The sequence below is a fragment of the Lissotriton vulgaris genome, chromosome 7, assembly GCF_964263255.1.
Source record: "Lissotriton vulgaris chromosome 7, aLisVul1.2, whole genome shotgun sequence".
NCBI lineage: Eukaryota > Metazoa > Chordata > Amphibia > Caudata > Salamandridae > Lissotriton > Lissotriton vulgaris.
Genome location: NC_141695.1, coordinates 608,117,533 through 608,130,900, shown reverse-complemented (window position 1 = coordinate 608,130,900; position 13,368 = coordinate 608,117,533). Strand labels below are relative to the sequence as shown.

The following is a 13,368-nucleotide window of genomic DNA, read 5'->3' as shown; positions in this document are numbered from 1 at the left end:
TCTGGCCTTTCGCAAAGCCTTAAAGACCTGGCTTTTCCCTACATTGGTCGTCTAATTCTTTACCCCGCCTTCCATGGTCTCATGTCTCTTGGTTTCTGGTTGCGCTGGGACGCCTCGTTGCTGAGGCAGCCATGCGCATTACAAATCCTAAATAAATAAATGGTTGGCCATGCTCCCTCCACCCATTTTTAGAAAAGTACTGGTGGCTGTGGATGCTTCATTGCAGTGGAGAGGAGGCCATGTATTTTCAACTTTGGCTGGCTGGTACTGAACGGGACCTGCAGGAAAGCCTTTCCTTCTCCAACAAATTGTGGATATTCAGGAAACGATTCAAAGTTTTCTGACTACCTCTTATCCCAGTTCTGCAGGGTCTGAATCTGCTTGGCCTCATGTATCCTGTTGCTGGCATATGCCAGATGACAGATAGCGGCCCTTCAGTGGTACCTGAAGTTAAAGTGCCATCAGCATCAGGAGAGTCTCATGAAAAGAAATCAGGCTTTTATAGAGTGCTACGTATGCCCGGAGGTGTCTACATGGCCAAATCTCTAGGCATCTTACAATATTGATGCCCTCAGCCTTTTTGAAGCACCAGAGCAAAGAGTACTTCATACTGCAGGGGCTATCAGAGCAATAGTTACCAACCATACCAGGCGCTGTGGACCCAATATTGTCAGTACTACTACAGTCAACAGCAGTAACCATCCTATAGAAAACAACCATCTGTATCCTGCAACAAGCCATAATATTAAGCAAAGGGTATGTACCTACCCAAAATCACAAGAGACAGACTTTTGCCACTGATGAACTCTTGACCGAAATGGTGAAAGTATATTGGCCTATAGGTCATGATGGGTGCAAATAACATTGTATATATGGTTATTGTGTCTCATTCCCTTTGGAGACTCAGTGAGATTTCTCCTGTGTCGCCCACAGTCATCGCTGCCCAAGGTCTGTGCTTACTCAAGAACAAAATCCTCCTCATGCTAATGAGCCCAGCTTCAAAGCATCAGCCAAGTGTAGGCTTCTAAATTAGATTTTTTCTAATCAAGAAGGAAAGATCAGACAAATGGAGACCCATCCTAGATCTACATCAGTTCATAGTCTTACTGAGAAAATAGTATTTCCAAATAGTCACTAAGCAGCAACTGTTGCAGCTGGTAAACGAGAGAGAGAACTTCAGGCATCATTGGTACCTCAAAATGCCAACTTTCACATTCCACTTTATTGCAAATGTAAGTTATTAAGGTGCGAGGTGACTGGTCACCATTACCAATTCATAGAGATCCATTTTGGCCTCACATCAGCTCCGAAGCTATTCACAAATTGTATGACACCAGTAGCAGGGCGCCTTCTGTGTTTGGGTCACTGGGATACCCATTCCTCAACAATTGGTTGATCAAACCTCCATTCAGGGTTGCCATGACACACTCAGTAAGCAAGCGGTTCCAACAATTAGGACTTACACTTGTGAGGAAAGTGGTTCATTATATTGTGTGGTTATGTGACCTCACAGTGTAAGAAAGGTACAATTCCATATCAGGACCAGTCAGGTTTTTTTGTAAAAACTTAGCTGAGTCCTGGGTAGCTGCGGCTCAGGGCAGTCAGGCTTTTCACAGGAATAAGTGTAAAGCATTAACAAGTACCAACACACTTGAATAAGAAGGAAACACAACACAAAAAAAATCCCTCACTAATTTATAAAAATAGGTTGCATTTTTATCTTTAAATAGACATCTCAATGACAAACATCCACTGGAGGGCTACAGAGTTATGAATTTCAAGAACAAGACGATAAATTGAAGCTTTCTCTTAGCGTAATAAATCATTGTACTTTATCCAGACTCGCAGTTTTAGGGTTAGCCACAACAAGTAACTTAAAGACGGCTATAAGAGTACTCTTGGGGGAACCAACTTCAAAAGTTAGACGGTCACAGGGACTAGTAAGCCCCGGTTGAACAGTTTTCTAGCAGTTAAAACAGTCTACAGTCCAGTTCTAGGGTCTATGGGCGAACCGCTACGGAAACCAATGGAGTGTTCTTGATGCAAGGGATGCAAAATGCTGAAGATGCACAAGGATGCTGAGCCAGTGTTGGGAGTCTCCCTGTGGCTACCCCTTGGCCAACGAACAAGGAGGGGCAACTTTGGCCTCAGGGGGTCTATATCCCAAGAGTCTGGAAGAAGTCCAGCACAAAACCAGTTACCACTGGTCTACTGGTTTCTAGTTACAGCAAAACCAGTAGTTCTCCTTAACTTGCAGTAAATTCGGTGTTGAGTGACCAAACTGCACTCTGATGACGCTTCCGGGTACAGCAGATTCGGATGTTATTTTTGAGGGTCTACCTTGGTGTCCTGCAGCGATCAGACTTCTTGGTGCTGTACTCTCGGAGGAGTTGCTTTCTCACCTTTTATGGCCCAGTGGCTGTAAGAGGGAGTCAGCTAACTGACTCTTGGAGTTGCCTTCTCTTTATGGGGCTTAGAGCCGACTTTTCCATGAGCGCCACACCACATGCACAGTCCTTTCTTTGCTAGCCCCCGATGTAAGCAGGTGCAGTCCAGTCTTTGATGCAGCCTCTCTTTGCTGTGTCCAGGGAACATCAGGAAAGTAATTTGGTCCTCTATCTAGTAACAACATGATCTGAGGTCGGGGTGCAAGGGGTACCACTATTATGGCATGATTTTGCCCTGGAGGGATGTGGTGACTACTAGGCAAGGTGCTACCAGGTTTCCTCCCACCTAGTGACGACTTACAGAAAAATGTGGCTTCTAGCTGGCCCCGAATGCAACATTCGACTTAACCCCAACAAAGCAGAACCCTTTTCTTGGGTTGTTTAGCTCCCTAGCTCATCGCAACTACCTGGTGGCTACACGACCATGGAAAAAAACAGTTTGGCCATGACTTCTCCCTCCATATCCGAAAAGCCAGCCTGTCTGCTAAAACAAAAGAGCAACACCTCTTGTGTATGACTACCATTTGCCCTTTAAAGGCAGCTTCGCTTTTGAAGCTTGCCTTTCAGGCTCACACCCTGTTTGGCCCGCCTGCCAGTGCAAGGTCACACCTCTACCATTGACAGGCCTTTTGTGTTCCTTCCTGGGAGTCATTCTCTATTCCCCCAGGGGGGCAGAAGGCTGTCTGGAGGACAGCAGCTTGTGTGCAACCATAAATGATCACTGGAGACTTTAGGCACCAAAGTGGCAGCTTTCTAAAATTGCTATTTGTGCAACATTTACATTAAATTCGACTTGAGCAACTTGTTGGGTTTATGGGTTTATTACAGAGATTCTTAATACCTCGAAGTATCATGGTTAGTAGCCCCATTCAGAAGTTAGCACTGCTGAGTTGTCAGCATATAACTCTGTACTTGCCAATGGGGCTACTAGCCTTTCCATAGTAAAATCAACAATGCAGGGTTTTTATTGTCAAGACATGTAAAGTTACTAAAACACATATACCACTTTTTAATATACAGCACCCTACCATAGGGCTCAATAGGCCTGCCTTAGGGGTGAGGTGTATATATACTAAAAGGGTAGGTCTGGAATTTGTCATTAGTTTAAATAATAAAGTCATGTTAGCAGTCCGGAACTGAGGCTTTGAGTCTTGCTTTGCTTTGTCACACTCGTGGTGGCACAATAAGTGCTGCAGTCCATGAGGGACACTTTAGCTTACAGGCCCTGGGTACCCCTGGTACCAACTCTGGGAACTTATAAATAAGTTAACTTATGCCAATTGTGGGTGAGCTAAATAAACAGACAACCTCGAGCGAAAATTATATAAATAATTAGTTTTCCCTCCTCGCCGTCTGTCGAAATACCCCCCACGCCAACTGGGGCCACCGCTCTTACCGGCACTGGCCGCAGCTGCTACAACAAACAGGGACTCACAAGATCTCTGGTACTGTCACTGAAGGCTCAACACCTGTGACACTGGGTTATAAAATGCAAGATATTGCTAAAGACTGAACATCTACCAGGAGCAGATAAAGACCAAATGGACTTCCTCAGCCGCACATTGCAGAGATGCCACAAATAGGAAAGCAATAGCACTCTATTGAGACGAGTGTTCCAGAGAAAACCAAGATTAAACCTGTTTGCAACAGGGGAATGCGAGTTCAATGCAAGCAGGTACCCATAGCCAAAATTATGGGGAAAAGTGGTTGTGATTGCATGGTCAGGGACTTATGTCTGCACTTTGTGGTATGTCCTCTGTTATAGACAGTCACTGCACTCCACCATGAGTATGGCAGCATCATTGTCTCTCTATGCAGGAGTGCCATTTACTAACATCTGCCAAGCAGCTACCTGGAAGAATCGCCATCCCTTCCCTCAACCCTACTGTTCGGATGCTGGAGCAGACAGCCATACAGTGCTGGGAAGAGCAATGCTTCATTATTTATTATTTTTTTTTTTTTTGAAAACCTTTATTTTGCACTTTCAAAGAACAAATACGGGCCTACAACCATCCGGCCGGCCTCGACACTTCTTAAGCTTAGCAGCAAAATGTACGTCAACTCAATAGCACGTCAGTACACAAAAGCATACAATAAGTTTCACCCTGGATTCCACATGCCCCGAGTGTCAGGAGAAGTTAAGGTTAATTTTCAAATGATTTTTTATATAAGGAGATACAGAAACAGGAAGGATCAGTGCGCAAAACATCCATCTAAGTACGAAGCGGGCAGCGTCTTTCAATGAAATCCAGCGAGCAATAAACATAGCCAAAATGGCGGCACAGAGATAGAACAACAGGATGACGACAAACAATGAGTGGCGCGTGCCAGCCGCTACCCACCGAACTCCAAACCACCCCACTGACCCAAGAGAAAGCAAAAAAGGAAAAGAAGAAACAAAAATAAGGGAAAATAAGGTCCATAGAAAACAAAAGCGAAACAACGAAGACCCCCCACCCTACACGCATGCAGAGGCTATGGCCTACCCCCCCCCCAGCAGTGTGTCTGTCGCCCCAAAAAGAGAACCCGAAATGTAGAAGCAAGTAAAGAGAGAAGGGAGAAAGAGTTCCATAAGGAAAAGAAAGAGAAGGAGTATAAATCACATAAGACCGGGGGAGGGCCGTAAGAACATGTCCAAAACCACCAAAGTACGTTATTCCGGCCACCCTTACCCCAACCCCACTACCAATACAGTACCAACGTGTGAAATCCCCGGCAGTCCATCAGTGTCCCAGCAGTACAAGGAAGACAGTTCCGAAGGGAGAGGGGACACCCTCAACCTTGCCCCTTACGGTAAGATGCAGCGACGCAGTCCAACTGGATAGAAAACAACTCGGATGAAGTAAGTGGATGAGGGGACCTCGTCAGGATGGGAGAATGGTCGCAAAAGTTCATCCAGCTCGCTGCCGAGAAAACGTCAATGATGCAAGAAGAGGCATCGCAGGGCAATGGTCCCCCAAGTGCAGCCAGTCCAAACAATCGCAACCGCTCCAAGAGAGGGGAGTGCATTCCGCTAGCAGTCATTGAGGGATCTTCAAAAAATGGCGCCCGATGCCGTCTCCCCGGCCATAAAACAGTCCCAAACACTCCGGATCTCCCCAAGGGTGCTCCCGCCAGTTCGCTTACAGGATTGGAGCCCCGCGCCGCCTCCACTTCAACGGCGACCGGGGCGGAGGAGCCACGAGGATGTAACACCGGGTGTGGCGTAGTGGCCAGCTCCCGCGGACTTTCACTGACAGGTAGGGGGGTCGCGGACAGAATCGCGTCCATCCGATCCCCCAATTCCCCAGCAGCAGTACGCAGGTCAGCCCTCAAGGTGCACAGGGCGCTCAGGATGTCGCATAGCCGCAATGGCTCCTTGGGGAGAGAGGGCGCAGCATTGTCCTTCAATTGGGGCAGATGTACACGGAACCGCTCTGTTGGTCGGTCGCCTGCATTTTCAGCATTCCCTAAATCATCCTGCTGGTTCCTAGCATGACGAGCCCAGACGGGGGGCGCAGGGGCAGCAGTCTCCATCACCCTCGTTGTGACGCTATCGCGGGCTCAGTCCTGGATATTCACCATCGGAGGGTGAAGGCAGGCAAGAAGATGGCGCCCATCCCGGCACTCAGGGAAACAAAGTAGCGGCGGAGCTGGCTCGGACCCGAAGGGATGCAACAATGTGGCTCCTGCAGCTACGGCGCTCAGGTCAGAGGGAGCTGCAGGCAAGACGCCTGGATCGAAATGTAGCAGTGGCGACATGTCAGCCAGCCCCGCCCAGCACTCACTGGCAGTCGTCGTTCAACACGGGGCCGGGCTCACACCAAGGACAAAGACCCAGAGCCAGCCTCGCAGCGTTCGGAGAAGGCGAGGGCGTCGCGGCGCTTCCACTGCCGGGAGCAGGCATCAAAACACAGCGGTAGGATCAGGCTCTCCTCCCGGTTCCGCCAGCGCCATGCAGTCCGAGGATTATGAACAGGATATCGCGGAAACCGGGAAACTGGCGAGAAGGTAAGCGGAGCCGAGGAGTCAGGCGGCCATCATGGTTGCGAGCCAGGCTCCTCCCCCCTTCATTATTTTTTCAATTAATTGTGGGCAATTCTATTATTAACGGACCATCGGCAAACTTATGGTACTGCTTGCTATTCTGATTCAAGAATGTGAATCTATGAAGGATTTTTTGCTGGAGGGCAAAACATGGCATATCTGTACCTAAAGTTCTCCAGCATTTATATGTTTTATCGATTCCCATGTGGCCCTCCCTCCTCACATGTGGCCTGCCCTCCTCCCCAAACAGAGGCTCTCTTCTTGTTAGCTTCTGCTTTTTACACTTGTGCAGGAAATCTGAGGTGAGCTGGCCTCTGGGAGGAGTGGCAGCCATCGCATTCATCTCATTTACAGGATTTCAGGTCTTTCAGAACGAGGTAACTGCGCTGCTCGAGTGATAATGTTTTAAAGCCTTTCAAGGCAACTATAATCTCATACTGCTTCTGTAAGGTTATGGTGGCACTCCCACCTTCGCAGCAGGGAATTATTCAGTCACGTGCATCACATCTCCGAAAGATACCAATGCTGGAGAACTATAGTTACAGGTGAGTAACTTTTTTCATCCAAACTGGGCATCCTCTCTATGCCAGTATTGGCCTTCCACGTCTGCTGCTGGGTAAATACGAAGCGGGCTCACAAAAAGCAGTTTTTGCTCCTTTTTTCAAACAGAGTTTTACGCAAATTCTGCAACTATTGATTTGATAACCTCCTGGTTGTAATAATCTTATGAAGAGACTGCGGGAAGTCCTTTCCCTACAAGTCGGGTGCTGTAGACTTTGCTCTTAAAAATTGAGTCTCTATCCCATATTCTCCCTACCTCCCCGACTGGTTAATGTAGGTGATCGTCACTGTAAAGCAGCTGTAATATCATGTCTGAACAAGAAAAAAACATAAGAATTGTGTTGATGTTGCTAAAGTTTCCGTCATTGTGATAATGGTTTAGATGCAAGTATTTTTGTTTTTCAGTATGTACATCACATTTTTTATATTTTTTTAGGTCTGACGTTACCACGACTTTTTGATTTCACTAACATTACATGTAGAGTATGCTTATAGCTGCTTTCAGCTGGTCCTTTTCATCCATTGGTCTCTTGCTGTGCCATTCATTTTTTCATCTGTCTACTGCAGCATAAGGCATGGGGCAGTGGGGCAGCCAATTTCATCCATTGGCTAATTTCAGCATAAATGGCAGAATTCTGCACTTCTACAAGCAGCACACCCACACACAAAGCAGTTCCCTTCACAAAGAGTATCACCACGAACAAACAATGGCCTCCACAAGGAGCACATCCACCATAAAGTTATTCCCTTCAGTGACAGGGAATACTAAGATAGTGAGTACTTTTTGAGGCCAAACATTTGATTTGCTTTTAGCCAGTTATGTATACATTGGCAGGGCCTGGTAGGGGTTGCACCAATAAAATACACAAACACATTCACAATACAAAACAAGCACTGACAAAGCCAAAAAGTTGGAGGGCAATGTCAGATCAATTGACTTTGCCAGCACCTGGCTGAATGTAATTGGAAATTAACAATCATTTTACTTTCTCCACAAATGTCTGGCATTCTGGATACTGTTATTTAATGTAATGTGTAATTTTTATTTTTAATTTATTGTAACAATTTTAAGTATCAACAATTAAATTTACGGACTGGTTGAGAAGGTATTGGTATCTGTTCAAAGATTAGCAGTGGTTGAACAGATGCAAAATAGCTGGGGGAGGTGTAGAGTGTTGTGTGGGGTAGATGCTGAATGGTAAGTAGTTGGAGTCTGGGCAGAGCAGTGTGGAAGATTTAGTTGATGTGGAGTAGCAAATTGCAGACAATAGCGTAACGAAACTTGAGCAGGCCCCCAGCAAACTACATGGAGGCCCCCCCTTTGAACTCGTCAGGCGCTCTCAGGCCAGGGTACTGTGCTGAGGGGGGCCACTGGAGCTTGGGCCCTCTCCACGCACCGCGGGGGCCTATGTTACGCCACTGATTGTAGAGTAAGCACTTGTCCTTACAGTGTGGTATGGGAGGTGTGGCATGTGCAGAACTGTTGATTGAATATGAGCAGTAGGGGAGGTTCTGCTGGGACTAATATCTGTGAATGTGGTGAGTGGGTGGTTAAAAAGCAGAGTCAAAGTGTGGGGATGTAGGATTCACAGCTGTTGAGGTGAGGTACAGAGATGCACTCCAGACAAAGGGATGTACACTTTTGAGAGACCACCAATGAAGTTGTAGCAGAAGATTCACTAGAATATATATTTTCTTCAAAACCAGATGGAAGCATCTGAAAATGTTTGCCAGCTCAACAGTTTGGTATGGCATGACATAAAACACTGAATTCAATGGTGTCTTCCCTGCAGGGAAAGGAGAAACAGAGATGAAGAAAGTCCGCCCCACCTCCAAGATCCTTCTGCCGAGGAGGAACTCTGAAGATGAAGAAGAGGAGGAGGAACCTTGCAGAGAAAGCAGTCCAGAGCCAAAACCCAGTAAGGCTCTAACAGAAGCCTGGGTCCCTATAAACATTGTTGTCCCATACAGATTTCCCATTTCAGGCTATACCAGTGCAATTACAGGCTGGTAAAGCCCCCAGGGTTTCTTCCCTAAAGTACTGTATTGCATTGTTAATAAACGGGTCTGTGTGGGAGTTATTGCTCTCATAAGCAGTTACAGAGAGAGCCTGTGGAGAAAATGTTTTAGACAGTTGTTGCCACTGTGGGGCAAGGTACACTGTGAGCCATTTATGGAGACTGCTGGTGAACCCAAAAGGAGTGAGTATTCTTTCTCCAAGCATTCCTGTGTTTAACTGCCCCTCTGTTTTATCAAACCTACATTCTAACAAGCATTTACAATGCAACGGTCTCGCCTTTGCAAAAGTTAGAGCTATTGGCATTGTAAATGACAAAAAGTTTATGTATGTGTTGGTTTTGAAAACAGATAAATAAATGGCATTGTCATTTACAATGCCAATATCTTAATCTCTCGCCAATGCCAAACACAAACACACAGAGCCCCACACACACACAGAGCCCCACACGAATACAGAGCCCCCCACACTCACATAGCCCCCCCCACACACTCAGAGACACACACACAGAGCCACACACACACACGCACACAGAGCCACACACACACAGAGCCCCCCCACACACAGAGCCCCCCCACACACACAGAGTCACACACACACAGAGCCCTCCCCACACACACAGAGCCCCACGCACACACAGAGCCCCACACACACACACAGAGCCACAGACACACACACACACAGAGCCACACACACACACACAGAGCGACAAACAGAGCCCCCCCACACACACAGAGCCCCCCACACACACAGCGCCCCACACACACACGCAGAGCAACACACACACACACACACACATACACACACAGAGCCCCCCCACACACACAGACACACACACACACACACACAGAGCCACATACACAGGAAGACTCACTGCTAAATAAAATGTAGCTCTCCTACGCTCAACACAGACCTACTTCATTCCCTAAAAAAAAGTATTTCGCAGGCCGAGACCTAAAAACACTAAAACATCTAACTTCACAAAAAGTGACACATTATACAGAAATAACATTGTCTGAAGCATTATGCTAAGATGGTTTCCATTGACCTAAACGAAACATTTGTTATTTGAATATGTTAGGGCTGCAGGACCAGTAACAAGTTTCAAAACTTGATTTTAAAAAAAACATGATTTTAGCAGATCTGAGTGATTTAAATAATTGAAGCCAGTTTAACGCGTTCGTCAAAGTAACGGCGGTGTGGCAGTGACTGGGGGTACCTCAAAGAAAAACATACGTTGGCCCCTGAGAACTAAGCTGACGATTCAAAACTTTTACGAAATAAGTTACCCGCACATTACTTATTGACTGGCATGCAAAACTCTAAAATACCCATTACCGTGGATTCAACCTGGGTGCAGGGTGTCTACTCGTTAGTGCGGAATGCAGAAAATCAGGTCAATGTTTTTGTAGCTGTTTAGATCACATTTTATGCAAATCACCCCGTTGGTTACATGTTGTTTAAGTAATTCACTACAAGAAAACAATCAAAGCATCATTGCACATAGCACATAAAACCGGTGTAGGATAACCTGTTAAAAATAAGACAACATTAAAGAAAAAAAAAACTCAACAAAAGGAAACAAAGTCGACAACAACAACATAAAAACTCCAGTTTCCTCCTCTGACAATCCCGGCACTTCATTGTAACAATCACTGCCGTATCTGTCATCCTCGCCCTCGGGGGGCCCTTTCCTGCTAACTCCTTGGTTTTCAGAGTCTTTGAAAGCTGCATTCTCAATCCCGCAGGCAACGGCAGCCGAGTACGGGGAGTAGCTGTGCGGCTCATCGGCATCGCTGTCCTCGTCGCTCTCCTCAGCCTCGGCCATGGGGTGTGCCTTCTCCGCGGGCCCCTCCGTGGCAGTTACGGGGGTACCCCCCGCCTCCTTGACCGACGGCTTCTTGGTTAATAGGGCCCGCTCCTGCTGCTCAAACACTTTGTTTTCCAGCTCCTCCTCGCTGTCCGAAGTCTCATTGAGCAGCACGACCATCTCGGCCCGGACCACAGCCACCTGTGGCTGCGGGAGGCCGGCCAGAGGCGGAGGGGGGCTCCGCTGTGCAGTAACCAGTTCTTGTTCTGTGCTCGGCTTCTTGTCAGGAAGGCTGCGGGCTGGAGCAGGTCCCTCGGGTGGCTGGCTAGAGCCGGTCCCGGTGGCCGGGTTCCGACCCTCCTCGCCATCGCTGTCCCCCATGAAGCTCTCCAGCCTGCGGGAGATGGGGCCTGCATTGGGAGCTGTCCGCGCCCGGGGCTCCTCGGGGGCGGCTGGCTCAGAGCCCGCTAGCCTGGGAAAGGCACTGCCTGGGCTCAAGTAGGGCTCCCTGGGAGGGAGACTTGCTTTCGGAAAGACTCTGATGCCGGCTAATGGTCTGCTCAAAGAGCCGACGCGTCTCTGAGAACTTCTCGGCCAATGCCGCCTTGTCCAGCTCGGGCTCCTCTGGGCCGGCAGGGGGCTCAGGGGTGATGGGCGACGGAGGGACTTCAGCCCGTCCTAACTTCGTCTCGGCACCCTCCCCCGGCAAAGAGCTCAGCTGCATGAAGAGGTTCTTGATCGCCATTTTGTTGAGTTTCTTCGAGGTGTTCTCGTCATCACTTTTTGCGCAGAGGGGGTGCTACCGGTCCTGAAATTGGCACACTTTTCCTACATTTACAAAAGTGACTTCTGAAGGACCTGTCGCAGGCTTGAGTTTCCAACGAATCAGAGACTATCAGTTTCTGTAGGTTTATTACAGCTCCGTGGCACAACACCGGCAATGGTAGTGACAGGAAAAATTACAACGCGGCTCTGTTGTTTTTTGTGTAACTGATCAGTGAGGCTTCTTCTGCTGCAGCCTAGACCTTGGGACAAGTCAGAGTGCTGTATAACGTGAAGGCAATTCCTACCATCGCTTTTGTTATGGGTAAATAGTATTTGCAGTAATTTTCTCCATTTACAATGCTTCACTCTTTTCAGTAAAGTGTACGGTACACGGCGGAACAAAAACCAGCCCTGGCAAAACAGCCCCGTCCTTTTCAGACGGGGGGCATATTTTTGACTGTTCTTTACATCCTTTGATGTTTTTAGGTCTTCGCCAGCTATTCTGCGCATGTGCACAGTCTTTCGTAGGCGGAGACCTAAAAACATCAAAGAATGTAGAAAGAAAGTCAAAAACACGCCCCCCAATCTGAAAAGGACGGGCTTAGATCGAAAGAAGAACGCCACTAGGACCTCTGACCTCTTCTCCAATGGCTGGCCACCGTTTAGGAGGCCAGCCAACGGAGAAGAGGGGCGGGGCTTAACCTCGCTAGTGATATTCTCTCTACCCCATTAAGTCTTGGTCTTGCCAGCTCTTTTCAGGCCGAGACCTAAAAAGAATCACCGTAATGGGTTTAAGGAGCAGAGCTGATTTGTCTCCCTGCAGCAACAGGATGTTTCATGTTTGTGTTGAATATGGGGCCATTCCAGTGTGATGATTTTTACCCTGAATGAGCAGGAAAGTACTTTAGAAAAACTGTTGGATTAGGAGGATGCTTGGGGTATTCTTGGCTATGGGTGTTACTTTTGTTTCGTATTTAGTGATACTGCCTTGGTTGAGAGGACCAAGACCTTGATTATGAAGCAAGCAGAGCAGAATTAGGCTATGCTATTCCATGCTACATGATTCTGAGTGGGCCCATGTTCCCGCATCCAGTTTTCCTGGACTTTGGAACAGCGGCAGTAATTCCTCCCGGAAACATTGCATGATGCTTTATCTGCAGCAGCAGCCCACACCACACAGAAGCTGCAGCAGCTGAGAGCAGGTAGCAGATGTATGTGTTAAACCCCATGTAATTGGCTTTTCAGTGTAGTTTTATGACTGGTAACTCATGTGTTAATCCCCATTCCTTGGGGTTTAACTCACAATTGCCTGATACTGGTGCAGTGTTACTGTGCAGTAACATAAATTTAGCATGCTGTGTTTGCACTCCGCCAGCATCCTGCAGCTCGTAATTAGGGCCTAAGTGGTTGATCAGGTCTTGCTCAGAGTGGGACAAGTAGCCTATACCAAAAGAAAGGAAATGATTCTGAAAGAGCACCGACAAGCCACCAGGTTTTGGACAGCCTTGGTGGCATGTAGGGCTCTGGAATGACTGGTATTTGATGGACTTTAACTATGCCCTAGTCTGCTTTCAGAGGCGCAGGCGGATCCGGAATGATCTCACTGTGTTACATGCCAGTCAGTCTCTGCTGGCCCGCTTCTTTCTCAGGGTCAAGACTGATTTGCATATGGGTGGGTACAAACTGGGGTGGCAAAGTGAGCTAAAGAACAATGATGGATTCAACCCAGATCTGTGACTGGG

At 47.6% G+C, this 13,368-nt stretch overlaps 1 protein-coding gene across 2 annotated transcripts in view; it reads left to right on the top strand.

Annotated features, from left to right (window-relative positions):
• The window catches only part of MYO15B (myosin XVB), a 961,787-nt gene that overhangs the window by 467,512 nt on the left and 480,907 nt on the right, over positions 1-13,368 (top strand). For both annotated transcript variants that reach the window (XM_086930750.1, XM_086930751.1), the window contains one exon: positions 8,828-8,953. In XM_086930750.1, coding sequence (XP_086786876.1) covers positions 8,828-8,953 — 126 coding nt within the window. The remainder of the gene's footprint in view (positions 1-8,827; positions 8,954-13,368) is intronic.